Here is a 15,976-nt window from a genome sequence, read left to right on the forward strand (position 1 = left end):
CTATGGTATAAGCCTACAGCACCCGGTATTCCCAGGCGGTCTCCCATCCAATTACTAACCAGGCCTGACCCTGCTTAGCTTCCGAGATCAGACGAGATCGGGAGATAGTGTTCAGTATAGGGAGATGGTTGGCAACCTTCAGTCTTGAAAGACTATGGTATAAGCCTACAGCGCCCGGTATTCCCAGGCGGTCTCCCATCCAATTACTAACCAGGCCTGACCCTGCTTAGCTTCCAAGATCAGACGAGATCAGGAGATAGTGTTCAGTATAGGGAGATGGTTGGCAACCTTCAGTCTTGAAAGACTATGGTATAAGCCTACAGCACCCGGTATTCCCAGGCGGTCTCCCATCCAAGTACTAACCAGGCCTGACCCTGCTTAGCTTCCGAGATCAGACGAGATCGGGCATGGGCAGGGTAACAGTAGTGTGTACACACATACACAGGGCACAATCCTCGCCCACTTTCCAGCACTGACATAAGGACAATGCAGCTCCGAGGTAAGGGAACAAACATTCCCGTACTTCGAGGAGGCCTCCTTGAATGCCACCCAACTGCAGGATGCAGCACATGTCTCATTGGCACCGCTATGCCAGTGCTGGAAAGATGGTTGGGATTTGGGCCGCACACACACACAGCATGGTAGCCATTTGCAACCCATGATGATACACCTCATAGCCAAGCTTAAGTGAATGGACACTGCAGTGTGATTAAAAGCCCTGTCTCAAGTCAAATTTTTTCCTGTAAGAATGTTATAAATTCTAATTCGCTTCACTAATTCACTTTTCCTCAGTCTGATTTTATTCAGGAGCCCCTCCATAGCCGTGAGTTTCTGAAAGTGCCATTGTAGAACATGACACCAGTGGGGGCACATAGCAGCTTGGGTGTGATTTTCCACAGGAGAACAGCATGGCATGAAAGATTTAACCATCCTCTATCTCAGCGATTTTCAACCACTGTGCCCTGGTGTGCTGTGGATGGTCTGCAGGTGTGCCATGGGAATCTGGGGAGGGTCATTTATTAGTAAGGCCGTTTGAGCCCTCTACCAGGAGCAATGTGTGCCTTGTCAATGCTCAAAAAACTGATGGTGTGCCTTGAAAATTTTATCTCCTTGTCAGTGTGCCATGAGATGAAAAAGATTGAAAATCACTGTTCTACCTCTACACCATGGTTCCAATCTGGAGCAGGTCCCTGTGTAGCGGCAAGATTATGTGTTACATATCACCCCTTGTTTGTCCTTAAGGTTAACAAAAAGATGACTTAAGGGGAGATGTGGGGGAGAGAGAGGGAATCTCAAAGCTTAGCCTGTATTTATGAGCTGCCAGAAGTACTTGGTTGGTCACCATTGCCCACAGAACCCTGAACTAAATGGATGTTTGGGGGGGTGGAGCTAACTCTCAGCGAAGTTGCAGTGAACTTTGGGGGCTCCTGAAGAGACTGCGGAAATAGATGTGTTTTCATGTGCCTAAACAACTAAGGCACGCTTCGGTGCCAGGAAGACGGTACGAAGAGCTGAGAGCTTGAATGGGGGGGTCCTTAGGCAATTTCAAGGATTTCTGTCTGTTTTGCTCTGTGCTGAATCATATCTATCCCGGGCACCATCTTGGAGAAGCTCAGAAAGCTGAGAATCCGTCCTCCCATGGCCTAGATACAACAACATCGCAGCGAAAAAAGCTATTAAGTGTGAGTGAACTTGGCTTGTTAAAAAGTTTTACTGAGAACTGTAAGTAAGAAGTCTGGAGGAGGAGGAGATAATTCAAGATTATTCACAATGGCCGTTAGCCACCCAGGGGGGGAATAGGTGAATTGGTATTTCCCCTGCTGGAGTAAGTACAAGATTATATATATTTTTTTAATGGTATGTACCGAAGAGAAATAAATAAGTAATCTTCAACGAAGGAAATAAAGTCTACTTTCATTTTCCCAGCAAAAAGCCTTTATTTAAGAATGGACACTACTACTTTTGGTTTCTCAGCAAGAGGCTTGAATTTTTTTTTCTTTTGGTCATTTAAAGGCATACTAACCTAATTTGACTGTGTGGATTTGATTGACTTTTTTTGGATATAAAAATTTGGAAACTAGCCCTGGATACAAAATTAGAAAGTAGCCCTGCAGGAAGTGGTTCGAGTTGGTGTTGATAAAAATGGCTTTTGAAAATCTAAAAGATGATCGTGAAAGCCAGGCCTTGTTGGTGGATTTTGTGATGGATTTTAGAAGAGAAATGGAGCAACAAGTCAGAGAACTCTCTGAACAAATTGGGCAAATAAGCTCCTCCCTTGTAAACTCTCGCGAACAGATTATAAACAATAGAGAAGAAAAAAGAATGGATCAGATGTCAGGTGAAGTTAAAGAAGTGGAGTATTTTGAAATGGGACACGAGATGGAAGAAGCAATTGTCATAATAACTGAGAATCTTAAGGAAGAAAAAAGAGGAAATGTTCAGAGAGCAAGCTGTCTCAAGAAGAGGAAGAATTTATGGATTGAATTCAAGAATAACAGAATGAAAAAGAAGAAAGAAAAACAGAGGGGGGACTTAAGAAGAAAAAGAAGAAGTGGAAGAATCAGTCGGAGGACTAAGAGGGAACACCAATAAGATAGAGTACAAAGTAAACAATAAGAAGAAGGTCAAAATGGCTGAATAATAAATAGAATTTTTTTTAATCATATTAAATTAAAATAGATGCAAATGAAAATTTGAAATATAAATATTGTGGAAATTAAGTGGTATTAAGATAAATATTTTATTAATTAGATTAAATTAAAGTGGATGAAAAGGGAATTTGGAATATAAGTATCGTGAAAATTAAAGTGGTAAATATATGAAATAAATTAGATGGAACTGCAAATTTTGAATATAAGTATTGTGTAAACTAAAGTGGTATTAAGATAAATAAAAGGGTTATTTTATAAAAGGGAAGGTAAATAAAATAAATTATAGATGTCAATTTATTTTGGAGAAAATATTAAACCTGTATTTTGGGTTAATAAATATGTGGTGGATAAGCGAAGTATAATACCATTGTAATTGGAGATATTTGTTTTTAGATGTGTGATATTTGTGATATTTGTGATTTTAGATTTGTGATATTAGAAATTAAGAATCAGATAAGAGATTTTATTTTAGAGGTTAGTTTAGTGGTAAGAAGAGTCTATAAGTAAAAATTTGAAGCCTTTTTTGATTGGATAGTTATGGAAAATGATGTATAATATGTTATAAGAGATATTGAAGGGGGTAATACCATTGTAATCGGAGACTTCTTTTTTAGATGTGATATTAGAAATTAAGAATTAGATAAGAAAGATTTTATTTTAGAGACTAGTTTAGTGGTAAGAAGAGTGTATAAGTAAAAGTCTGAAGTGTGTTTTTTTTTATGATGGGATAGATAAAGTTAGAGGAAAAATATGGAATGTTAAAGTATTAACCAGTTGGGTTAATGAATATGATAATTTTTGTATTGATTATTAATTTCGTTTGGATTAATGTTTGTTGTAATCAATGGCCACCACCCTTGTGTAACCTATGTAGTCCTAGCCCTAAGTCTATCCAATTTTCCTTACCTGTATCTGTAATAAATAAATAAAGCATTATTAAAAAAATAAAAAATAAATTGATGTTTTGGCCTGATTTGCCAAGTCAGTTCTTATGCTATGTTCCACAACCCTGCCTTCTTATGTAATTGTTTTGTTCTTGACTGGGGAAGACCAGAATTCAGATCCCTTGCTCAGCCAGGACATGAAGCCCAGATGACATTGGGCTAGTCACTCTTAAGTTCAGCCTAACCTATGTCACATTATGGTCCAGGATAACATTATTATTTAGATACTAATTTTCCACAAAAGTTTACAAAGCAATTTACATAAAAGTAAAGTGAGGAGGAACTTGGTGGTGAGGAGGACCTCGGAGGAGAGGTAATGTTATAGTAAATATTAAGCATGCGAGGGAGCTATTAAGCACAAAGTATGATTTTATCATGGAATTTACTGCTGTTTTACTGTGTCCATTCTATTGTTTAATTAAATGTTGTGTTGTTCCAGGAATGTTTTATTGCAACCTGCCTTGGGCACCTGTGTGTGTGTGTGTGTGTGTGTAAAGGTGAAGTATAAATGTCTTAACAAATGAGACTAACTACGGGTAACTAAAGTGGAGCTACTGCCACACCTCCCTTTACATGTGAGACTCAAACTCAAGACTGCCTCTGTAGTGTGTTAAGTAAAAATTAATCAGTATTAACCAATCAGCAGGCCTTGAAATACAGAGCAGTTTACATGGAATTTCTGCAGCTCTCAGACATTTTTCCTGGTATTCCGTTAACCTGTCAATTCCTGCTTGCACTTTTTACCTGCAAATGAAGGTGACTGCAGGAGGCCAATTTTGCTTTCCTTTCCTTGCCAGCATTGGTGAGATTTGGTTTGGTTGTGCCTTCTAGTGTTCACCTCAATAGGGATGCAAATTAAAATCTCTGTGTCCCATTATTTATTATCCACATTTTTATACCACCCTTCCTCCAAGGGAACTATGGACACCAGAGAGTGGCGTACATAGTTCCTCTCCTCCCTGTCCTCACCCTGTGATGTAGGTGAGGCTGAGAGGTGAGGTAGGTGAGAGAGAGAGAGAGAGAGAGAGAGAGAGAGACTGGCCCAGAGTCACCCAGAGTGGGTTACGTGGGAATCTGAACCTGGCTCTTCCAAGTTAAAGTCCAGTTCCTGGTCTACTATGTAAAAATAGAAATAGTGGTTTTCAAACTGTGGGTCGGGATCCATTAGGTGGGTCGCAAGCCAATTTCAGGTGGGTCCCCATTCATTTCAATGCACATTTTATTTTTAATGTATTAGACTTGATGCTACCATGGGATCTGACTGCATTTGGAGAAATGTTACAGATATGTACTTTTAATAAGCTACTATGTATAGGCTTTTAACAATGATTGTCAATGGGGTTTACTCCCAGGTAAGTGCAGATAGACTGCAGCCTTTGGGATGCTTGGGGAATTTTTATAAACAGATCAGCAACTGCTTGGAAGAGTTAAGAGGGTTCTTAATTTTAAATAAATTTCTAAACTTATAAACTTTTACTTAATTACATTTGATTTTGTCATACAGGTTTTTTTTTAAAACTTTCTTCTTGATGATGTCAGTCCTGGCCATGACATCACTTCCAGGTTAATGACATCATATCCAGTGGATCCCAACAGATTGTCATTCAAAAAGTGGGTCCCAGAGTTAAAAAGTTTTTGTTGTTGGCAACCTTCAGTCTCGAAAGACTATGGTATCGCACTCTGAATGGTGGTTCTGGAACAGCGTCTAGTGTGGCTGAAAAGGCCGATTCGGGAGTGACAATCCCTTCCACACTGGGGGCAAGTGCAGTCTGTCCCTGGTCTGACTCCCTGGCTATGAGCCTTCCTTCTTTGCCTCTTTGCCTCAGTCTGTTGACCAAGTGTCTCTTCAAACTGGGAAAGGCCATGCTGCACAGCCTGCCTCCAAGCGGGTCGCTCAGAGGCCAGGGTTTCCCACCTGTTGAGGTCCACTCCTAAGGCCTTCAAATCCCTCTTGCAGATGTCCTTGTAACGCAGCTGTGGTCTACCTGTAGGGCGCTTTCCTTACACGAGTTCTCCATAGAGGAGATCCTTTGGGATCCGGCCATCATCCATTCTCACGACATGATTGAACCAACGCAGGTGTCTCTGTTTCAGCAGTGCATACATGCTAGGGATTTTTATGCTTTTATGCGAATGCCCGAAGTCTACGAGCAAAGGTGGGAGAACTGGAATGTCTGGTGACAAGGGAAAACATTGACATAGTGGGCATAACGGAAACCTGGTGGAATGTGGAGAATCAGTGGGATACCGCAATCCCGGGCTATAAACTCTACAGGAGGGACAGGCAGGGGCGTGTTGGAGGTGGGGTGGCCCTTTATGTTAAGGAAGGGATAGAATCCAGCAAAGTAGAGATTGAAGGTGGGTCCGACTCCACCGTAGAATCTCTGTGGGTTAAATTACCAGGCTTGTGCAGCGATGTAATACTGGGGGCGTGCTATCGTCCTCCAGACCAGAAATCTGATGGGGACCTTGAAATGAGGAAACAGATCAGGGAGGTGACAAGGAGGGACAGGGTTGTAATCATGGGGGACTTCAATTATCCTCATATTGACTGGGTCAATTTGTGTTCTGGTCATGATAAGGAAACCGGATTTCTTGACGTGCTAAATGACTGTGGCTTAGATCAGCTAGTCACGGAGCCCACCAGAGGACAGGTGACTCTGGATTTAATATTGTGCAGTACGCAGGACCTGGTTAGAGATGTAAACGTTACTGAGCCATTGGGGAACAGTGATCATGCTGCGATCCGTTTTGACGTGCACGTTGGGGGAAGAATACCAGGCAAGTCTCTAACAAAAACCCTTGACTTCCGACGGGCGGACTTCCCTCAAATGAGGAGGCTGGTTAGAAGGAGGTTGAAAGGGAGGGTAAAAAGAGTCCAATCTCTCCAGAGTGCATGGAGGCTGCTTAAAACAACAGTAATAGAGGCCCAGCAGAGGTGTATACCGCAAAGAAAGAAGGGTTCCACTAAATCCAGGAGGGTGCCCACATGGCTAACCAGCCAAGTTAGAGAGGCTGTGAAGGGCAAGGAAGCTTCCTTCCGTAAATGGAAGTCTTGCCCTAATGAGGAGAATAAAAAGGAACATAAACTGTGGCAAAAGAAATGTAAGAAGATGATACGGGAGGCCAAGCGAGACTATGAGGAACGCATGGCCAGCAACATTAAGGGGAATAATAAAAGCTTCTTCAAATATGTTAGAAGCAGGAAACCCTCCAGAGAAGCGGTTGGCCCTCTGGATGGTGAGGGAGGGAAAGGGGAGATAAAAGGAGAGATGGCAGAGAAATTAAATGAGTTCTTTGCATCTGTCTTCACGGCAGAAGACCTCGGGCAGATACCGCTGCCCGAACGGCCCCTCCTGACCGAGGAGTTAAGTCAGATAGAGGTTAAAAGAGATGTTTCAGACCTCACTGATAAATTAAAGATCAATAAGTCACCGGGCCCTGATGGCATCCACCCAAGAGTTATTAAGGAATTGAAGAATGAAGTTGCAGATCTCTTGACTAAGGTATGCAACTTGTCCCTCAAAACGGCCACGGTGCCAGAAGATTGGAGGATAGCAAATGTCACGCCTATTTTTAAAAAGGGAAAGAGGGGGGACCCGGGAAACTATAGGCCGGTCAGCCTAACATCTGTACCGCAAAAGATGGTGGAATGCCTCATCAAAGATAGGATCTCAAAACACATAGATGAACAGGCCTTGCTGAGGGAGAGTCAGCATGGCTTCTGTAAGGGTAAGTCTTGCCTCACGAACCTTATAGAATTCTTTGAAAAGGTCAATAGGCATGTGGATTTGGGAGAACCTGTGGACATTATTATATCTGGACTTTCAGAAGGCGTTTGACACGGTCCCTCACCAAAGGCTACTGAAAAAACTCCACAGTCAGGGAATTAGAGGACAGGTCCTCTCATGGATTAAGAACTGGTTGGAGGCCAGGAGGCAGAGAGTGGGTGTCAATGGGCAATTTTCACAATGGAGAGAGGTGAAAAGTGGTGTGCTCCAAGGATCTGTCCTGGGACCGGTGCTTTTCAACCTCTTCATAAATGACCTGGAGACAGGGTTGAGCAGTGAAGTGGCTAAGTTTGCAGACGACACCAAACTTTTTGGAGTGGTGAAGACCAGAAGTGATTGTGAGGAGCTCCAGAAGGATCTCTCCAGACTAGCAGAATGGGCAGCAAAATGGCAGATGCGCTTCAATGTCAGTAAGTGTAAAGTCATGCACATTGGGGCAAAAAATCAAAACTTTAGATATAGGCTGATGGGTTCTGAGCTGTCTGTGACAGATCAGGAGACAGATCTTGGGGTGGTGGTGGACAGGTCGATGAAAGTGTTGACCCAATGTGCGGCGGCAGTGAAGAAGGCCAATTCTATGCTGGGGATCATTAGGAAAGGTATTGAGAACAAAACGGCTAGTATTATAATGCCGTTGTACAAATCTATGGTAAGGCCACACCTGGAGTATTGTGTCCAGTTCTGGTCGCCGCATCTCAAAAAAGACATAGTGGAAATGGAAAAGGTGCAAAAGAGAGCGACTAAGATGATTACGGGGCTGGGGCACCTTCCGTATGAGGAAAGGCTATGGCGTTTGGGCCTCTTCAGCCTAGAAAAGAGACGCCTGAGGGGGGACATGATTGAGACATACAAAATTATGCAGGGGATGGACAGAGTGGATAGGGAGATGCTCTTTACACTCTCGCATAATACCAGAACCAGGGGACATCCACTAAAATTGAGTGTTGGGCCGGTTAGGACAGACAAAAGGAAATATTTCTTTACTCAGCGTGTGGTTGGTCTGTGGAACTCCTTGCCACAGGATGTGGTGCTGGCGTCTAGCCTGGACGCCTTTAAAAGGGGATTGGACAAGTTTCTGGAGGAAAAATCCATTATGGGGTACAAGCCATGATGTGTATGCGCAACCTCCTGATTTTAGAAATGGGTTATGTCAGAATGCCAGATGCAGGGGAGGGCACCAGGATGAGGTCTCTTGTTATCTGGTGTGCTCCCTGGGGCATTTGGTGGGCCGCTGTGAGATACAGGAAGCTGGACTAGATGGGCCTATGGCCTGATCCAGTGGGGCTGTTCTTATGTTCTTATGGATTCCAGCACGTTCCAGGACTGTGTTGTTTGGAACTTTGTCCTGCCAGGTGATGCCGAGAATGTGTCGGAGGCAGCGCATGTGGAAGGCATTCAGTTTCCTCTCTATACTATAAAACTATACTATAAAACTCTCTAAGCTATAAAAAGTTTATAGTGTAAATAAATAAATAAATAGGTGTGCAGTGGAAAGATTCCAAAGGAAGTAGGAAATAGTGGGGTTGTAAGCACATAGAATTTGAGTCCTGGTGATACATTTTACAGACTGTTGTCTGTGGCCTGGAGGATTTGTTTTGTTGAAAGAAATGAACATGGTTTCTGCTCTGCAACATATCTGAGTGCTGAGTTTATGGTTAGCTAACAGCAATCATTTTTATGAAGCAATATCCATAACAGATGCATTTGTTCTTTAGCATCCAAGTTTTTGTCATCTAAATTTTGATTTGTTGGCACTGAACCCTCTTTTTGTGAAAACAGCCAGCCGATTAATCTGTCCAGCTGAAATCCACACCCCTACCAGGGAAAGTATTGCAATGAAATGCTATTGTACGTATATGTACCTTCTTTCAGATGGTGCTTGGGTTTTGTTTCCAACACTGATTTTCTACATTTTTCATTTTTATTTTTTGTTTGTAATATAGCCCAAATATTTGCAGGCAGGCTCTCTGCTTTACTCCTAACGCAAAGGTCGGCCGAGCTATCGAGTTAAAGCAAAGTTAGCTGCAACTCTTTGTGTATCTCATATTGTTACACCATTCCTGATGAGGAACTGTCTTTACAAGGCAGTCTTAGTTACTGTCATTTTCTGGTATTAAAGTGCACAATGGGCCCACTTCATCCGCAGGCTCCGCATCTACGGATTTTACTATCTGTAGATTCTGGGTCCATGGCTGAAAGCCTCAGAAGACCTCCTGGACGTGACTTGAAGTGCCTTTCTGTTGCATCTGGGAGGGGTTCTGAGGCACAGGGAGGTTCTCCAGCAATTAGGAGGTCTGGAGGTCTGGGCAGGAGGTCTGGTCTAGAGGGTAGAGCCTCCATTTGCCTGAAGATAACATCTGAAGGTCGCCAGTTTGAGGCCACCGGCACCGTGCGACCTTGAAGCAGCTGACAAGCTGAGCCGAGTTATTCCATCTGCTCTGAGCGTGGGAGGATGGAGGCCAGAATGTTGCGACCAGATCAGAAAGAAACATCTGAATGTTGTGGTTCTTGAAAGAAAGAACCTTCTTTCAATTGTAAAAATCCCTACGGGGATTTAATCAGCCTGCCTATGTAAACCGCCTTGAATAAAGTCTGAGGAGAAATCTGAAGACCAAGAAAGAAATAATAATAATAATAATAATAATAATAATAATAATAATAATAATAATAATTATTATTATTATGGCATGTGCCCAGCCCCCACGGATTTCATTATCCATGGAATTTGGTATCCGAGGGGGAGGGTCCTGGAATGGATCCCCCACAGATACCAAGGGCCCACTATATAGTTTAAATTTTTCTCTTTCTCTATGTCGCTGTCCATATCAAGCCTTCTTCATAGGGAAAACACAAGTTTAAAAAATAAACACAACAGCTTTAATTATAATCCAACTGCAAATCATTGAATACCTTAGGACCCAAACCACCTGGTGCCTAAGGCAATCTGCAAAGTGCCACCTTGGGGGGGGCACAACAGTTGGTTCTACTCCTCCTCCTAGAGGTGGAAAAACTCAAGTCCAGCATTTCTCAAACTGTGGGTTGGGACCCACTACTGGGTCCCCATTCATTTCAATGTGTATGGGCTTCCATGGTATGTGACAGCATTTGGGGAAATGTTACAGGTTTGTAATTTTAACAGGTTACTATGTACTATATATGCTTTTAACAGTGATAGTCAGTGGGGCTTACTCCTGGCTAAGTATGGATAGGATTATAGTCTTTGGGATGTTTGGGGAATTTGATTTTGTCATATGGGGGGTGTTAAATTTTATCCTTCTTGATGATGTCACTTCCAGCTAGTGATCCTTCTTGATGATGTCACTTCCAGCCAGTGACATAACTCCCAGGTCAATGTCATCACATCCGGTGGGCCCCAACAAAGTGGGTCCCGGTACTAAAAAGTTAAAGAACCATTGCACTAGACTAGCCCAACACTCTGTACAGTTCCTCTTCCACTTTCTTCCTTTGCAAAACAAGGGAGAGGCAGAGGCAAGTGGACAGAAGCAGGTAGCACCCCCCCCAATCCAGCATCTGAGGTAAGTGTCTCAGTTGCCCTCATAGACAGGCCGGCTCTGCTTGTGGATTGTTTGCAGATCTCCAAAGTCGGATAAGCAGGCTGCCACTGGCATAGCTAGAGGGGGTGCAAAGCACTGTTTTGCAGGGTGCCTGCAAAACGGAGGCATGCAAGCAGCCCCCCCCTCTTCGGAGCCATTCGGGGTTGCGAGAGCAAAACTTAGTGCTTTGCACACCCTCTAGCTATGCTACTGGCAGCCTGCTCATGCTGGCCCTTTAAGATAAACAATGGGTGTTCTGGAATGAGGGAAGATTCTTGGAGAGGTGACCACAGAGAGAAGAGAACCAGCTTTAAGAAAGTACCTCTCTCAACCCTGAAGATCCAGTAAGTTCTCTAATAAGGGGTTATCAAATGTTTAAGGTGATGTTTTCAGTGACACTTGCATCCCATGGCTACAACACCTTGAGCCTTTCTCAGTGTCTCTAATATATCAATACTATATTGCAATTAATAAATTATAACTAATAAACTATATGTAGTATACTTTTAAATTTAATAATAAGTAATATAGTATTTAAATCAGCAATTTTTCAACCTTTTCATCAGGGCACAATGACAATGTGTGAAATTGTCAACAATTGCTAAAACTGTCAAGTCACACCCTCAGCTTTTTGATAATTGACCAGGTACATCATGCAGCTGGTGGGGGGCTTGGGGGGGGGCTTGTATCCCCCAATGGCCCAAATGATCCTAATCCCAAATTCCTGTGGCAAACCTGTGCACCATTTGCGACACACCATTTGCCACAGCGCACTGTTTGAAAATGGCTGGTTTACATTAACCACATAAAATCCATGGCTTTTATGTTGTCATAGCCTACATTTTTCTGGGATCTCCTACATTTTGGGGTGCCTGGTCCCTCCTTTGCGGTTATGATGTGACATCTGGTCTCCCTGCCCAAACCGCCCCCCCCACGTCTCCATAAAGGGGGCCTTTTTGGGGTGCCTGGTCCCTCCTTTACAGTTCTGATGACATCTGGTCTCCCTGCCCAAACCGCCCCCCCCACGTCTCCATAAAGGGGGCCTTTTTGGGGTGCCTGGTCCCTCCTTTACAGTTCTGATGACATCTGGTCTCCCTGCCCAAACCGCCCCCCCCACGTCTCCATAAAGGGGGCCTTTTTGGGGTGCCTGGTCCCTCCTTTACAGTTCTGATGACATCTGGTCTCCCTGCCCAAACCGCTTCCCCACGTCCCCATAAAGAGTGCCTTTTTGGGGTGCCTCCTTTTTGGGGTGCCTGGTCCCTCCTCTCCCCGCCTCCATACAGGAGGCTCCTTCCCAGAGCCGGATGCAGCGGACCCCCGGCTCCCTGGGCGGAGGGGCTGCTCTGGGGCGGCGGCGCGCAAGCTTTGCGCACGATCCGAGCCTGCAGCGGGGGGTCTGCGCTGCTGGGCTGCGGCGGCCGGGACTGGAGCCCGCGAGGGCGGGGGAGGAGCCGTCGGAGCCGTCGCCGCCCCGGGGAAGCGGGAGGGCGGAGCTGCCCGGAAAGCGCACCTCCCGGAGGAGCTGCTGCGTCTCCAGGCCGGCTCCGCTCGCCCCCCGGAGGATCCTGGGCATCCACTGCGTGCATCCGCCGGGATCGCGGAGGGAGGAGGCTGCAGGTCCCCCGCAGCGCAGCCGCATCCAGGACCGGGAGCCCCCCTGGGTGGGTGGCGTGGCTGCGTGTGCGCCTGGAAGCGCCTCTCGGGGGCGGGTGGAAGGGGTCTGGGCCGCAGTCAAGCCACACTTTCCTGGGAGTAAGCCCCATTGACTATCATGGGGCTTACTTCTGAGTAGCCATGCACAAGCTGGGGCTCTCAGGCTGCAATCCTATCCACACTTTCCTGGGAGTAAGCCCCATTGATGATCATACTTACTTCTGAGTAGGCATGCATAGGCTGCGTTTCTGAGGTTGCAGTCCTATCCGCACTTACCTGGGAGTCAGCCCCCCCCCCCCATTGACTATCATGGGACTTTCTTCTGAGTAGGCATGCATAGGATTGGGCTTTTGCTGCATGGCACGCACAAAAGAGGAACGGGAGGGGGGGTTTGTGTTGGATGTAATGTGTAGTGGTTGGCCCCCCTGGTCTTGTAGGGTTGATTCCTTTTTGTATGCATTGGTGGGAAGGGGGGGCAGTGGTGTAGCTAGAGGGGGTGCAAGGCACTAAGTTTTGCAGGGAGCCTCACTGTGGTGTGCAAGGGACCCTCCCCTTTGCTCCCCCTCACCTGGAATGGCTCCAAAGGGGAGGGACCCCTTGCATGCCACAGTGAGGCTCCCTGCCAAATTTAGTGCCTTGCACCCCCTCTAGCTATGCCATTGGGAGGGCATGCCTCTGTAAGTTGGTGCACCTTCTTGCTCTGCCCAGTCTACCCCTCTTGCTTCTCTCTCACCCTCTTTGTCTGCACCTGACAGGTTGCCACCCAGCCGTCACCCTGGCACTGCGTTGCTTAGATGGCATATTCCTGTCCGCCACTGAGAATGACTTCGTCAGCAAGATCGTGGAGGAGCTGGACCACTTTCTCCTTCAGAACCAGCTGGAGAAGTAAGTAAGGAGGGCCTGTGGTTTGGGAGCCTGCTTGGGGATGTACCTTTGCACACACCAACACCCCCTCCATCTCTTTGGAAAAGAATTTTATCATCACCTTTGGCTTTGTAAAGAGCATCATCCGTGTGACAGACTCCTGAGAGGTCCCTGCCCTCATGGGCTTGCAATCTAATACCAAAGCAAGAGTGGAGGGAGGGGAGAAAAATGGAGGCCGGGATAAACTGGGGAAGGATATGGGGCTGTTGTTGCATTGACAAGTACAGTGTGGCTCCTTATCAGCAGGCATCAGTGGATTTGAATATCTGTACCTTTGGGCTGCAAAATTGTGCATGGCACAATGGCATGGCAGTCTTCAGTGCCCCTTTAAGCCACTTCTGGGTCATGCAATGCATGCTGGGATGAGCCAGGGCGAAGGCTCCCTGGTTGCTGCAAACCAGAAGTGACTTGCAGGAACACAGAAGACTGTCCTTCAAATGGCGTGATTTTGCAGTGCGAAGGTAGGGAAGTCTATTTTCTTTCTGAGTTTTAATGTTTAAAAACACTTTTAAAAGGGACTCCAGTATCCGCTGATATCTGTATCCACTGGGTGGTGGTGGAACCAAACCCCCATGGGTACCTAGGGACTTAGATTTAGAATAACCCAATGGGGATGCATTAGAGTGCTGGACTCCTTGATGTGGACTCTACTGTATCATGTCTCTTGGTTTCTTCTTCAGAGTCCTCTTGTTTCCACCCTTGTCCAGTCGACTCCGGTACTTGATCCACAGGACCGTGGATGACGTTGACCTGCTGAGCAGTTTTTCTGTTGGGGAAGGATGGAGGAGGAGAACAGTGGTCTGTCACTCGGCAATAAGGTTGGAAGCCCACACTTGCGAGCCCTTCCGCACACTTTGTATCTTAAAAGCCTGGCTGTGTGTCAAATGTAAACCACTTGAAAGTCAAGCTGTAGTTGTTGTGACCTCTCTGGCTTATGCAAAGATGAGCAGAAAGACAGAGTGGATGACCAGTTCATAAGAACATAAGAACAGCCCCACTGGATCAGGCCATAGGCCCATCTAGTCCAGCTTCCTGTATCTCACAGTGGCCCACCAAATGCCCCACGGAGCACACCAGATAACAAGAGACCTACATCCTGGTACTCTCCCTTGCATGTGACATAGCCCATTTCTAAAATCAGAAGGTTGCACATACACATCATGGCTTGTAGCCCGTAATGGATTTTTCCTCCAGAAACTTGTCCAATCCCCTTTTAGAGGCATCCAGGCCAGATGCCGTCACCACATCCTGCGGCAAGGTGTTCCACAGACCAACCACACGCTGAGTAAAGAAATATTTTCTTTTGTCTGTCCTAACCCTCTCAACACTCAATTTTAATGGATGTCCCCTGGTTCTGGTGTTATGCGAGAGTGTAAAGAGCATCTCTCTATCCACTCTGTCCATCCCCTGCATCATTTTGTATGTCTCAATCATGTCCCCCCTCGGGCATCTCTTCTCCAGGCTGAAGAGGCCCAAACACCATAGCCTTTCCTCATAAGGAAGGTGCCCCAGCCCAGTAATCATTTTAGTCGCTATCTTTTGCACCTTTTCCATTTCCACTATGTTATTTTTGAGATGTGGCGACCATTCATTTAATCAGACGAAGCCTTTGTGCAGTTCACTGTGGTCCATGAAAGGTTGTGCTGAAATAAATTGGCTAGCCTTTAAGTTCATAAGAACATAAGAACAGCCCCACTGGATCTAGTCCAGCTTCCTGTATCTCACAGTGGCCCACCAAACGCCCCAGGGAGCACACCAGATAACAAGAGACCTGCATCCTGGTGCCTTCCCTTGCCCTCTGAGGGTTATTCTAAGGCAGTGGGCACCAAACCCTGGCCTGCGGGCTAGATCTGGTGCCAGACGGCAGCAGGAGCTTACCGTTTCACAGAGCAGCCTCACATCTTCCTTCTTAGTCTTCCCAGAACCTCACGCTGGGCAGTCACTTCCATTGCTCGTTGCCTCAGCAGGCTCTGTGCCCTGATTTCTGGGCGGACGCGAAGGTTCTGGGGAGATTGGGAAGGTGGATATGAGACTTCCCTGTGAAATGGTAAGCTCTGTTCATGCCAGGGACGGGTTTTCCAGGGAGCAGTGGTCCATGGTTTGGAGACCACTGTTCTAGAGCATGAAAGGCTCCAATACTCATGTTTTGGAATATGAGCAATTCGGTGGGGCTTGCTTCTAAGCCAAGAAGTCTAGAGCAGTGGTTCCCAAACATTTTAGCACCAGGACCTACTTTTTAAAACAACACTCTATTGGGACTCACCTAGAATCCCATCTCATCTCATCTCTCTTATGAGTTTTAAGAGAGAACTAGAAAAAAATGTATTTATTTTTTTTATTTCTTTACCTCCCTCTACTTACATGTGCTTGCAAATTGCAGGAGCTGAGCAAGTTAATTAGTAATTAACTGAGCAAGGTCATTAGTAGCTGTCTGATTTTTGAGTAACCTCAGGGCTTGA

General features: G+C 45.6%; 1 protein-coding gene and 2 pseudogenes across 1 annotated transcript in view; 1 reads left to right on the top strand and 2 right to left on the bottom strand.

Moving 5' to 3' along the window:
- R3HCC1 (R3H domain and coiled-coil containing 1) overlaps window positions 1-15,976 on the top strand; it is a 35,378-nt gene that overhangs the window by 7,508 nt on the left and 11,894 nt on the right. Inside the window, exons 3-5 of the mRNA XM_066639667.1 lie at window positions 12,224-12,601; window positions 13,349-13,478; window positions 14,198-14,335. Of these exons, the coding sequence (XP_066495764.1) occupies window positions 12,224-12,601; window positions 13,349-13,478; window positions 14,198-14,335 (646 nt within the window). The remainder of the gene's footprint in view (window positions 1-12,223; window positions 12,602-13,348; window positions 13,479-14,197; window positions 14,336-15,976) is intronic.
- LOC136662853 (5S ribosomal RNA) lies at window positions 11-133 on the bottom strand (annotated as a pseudogene).
- On the bottom strand, window positions 315-433 carry LOC136662993 (5S ribosomal RNA; annotated as a pseudogene).

Source organism: Tiliqua scincoides, chromosome 11 (assembly GCF_035046505.1).
Source record: "Tiliqua scincoides isolate rTilSci1 chromosome 11, rTilSci1.hap2, whole genome shotgun sequence".
NCBI classification, from domain to species: Eukaryota; Metazoa; Chordata; class Lepidosauria; order Squamata; family Scincidae; genus Tiliqua; species Tiliqua scincoides.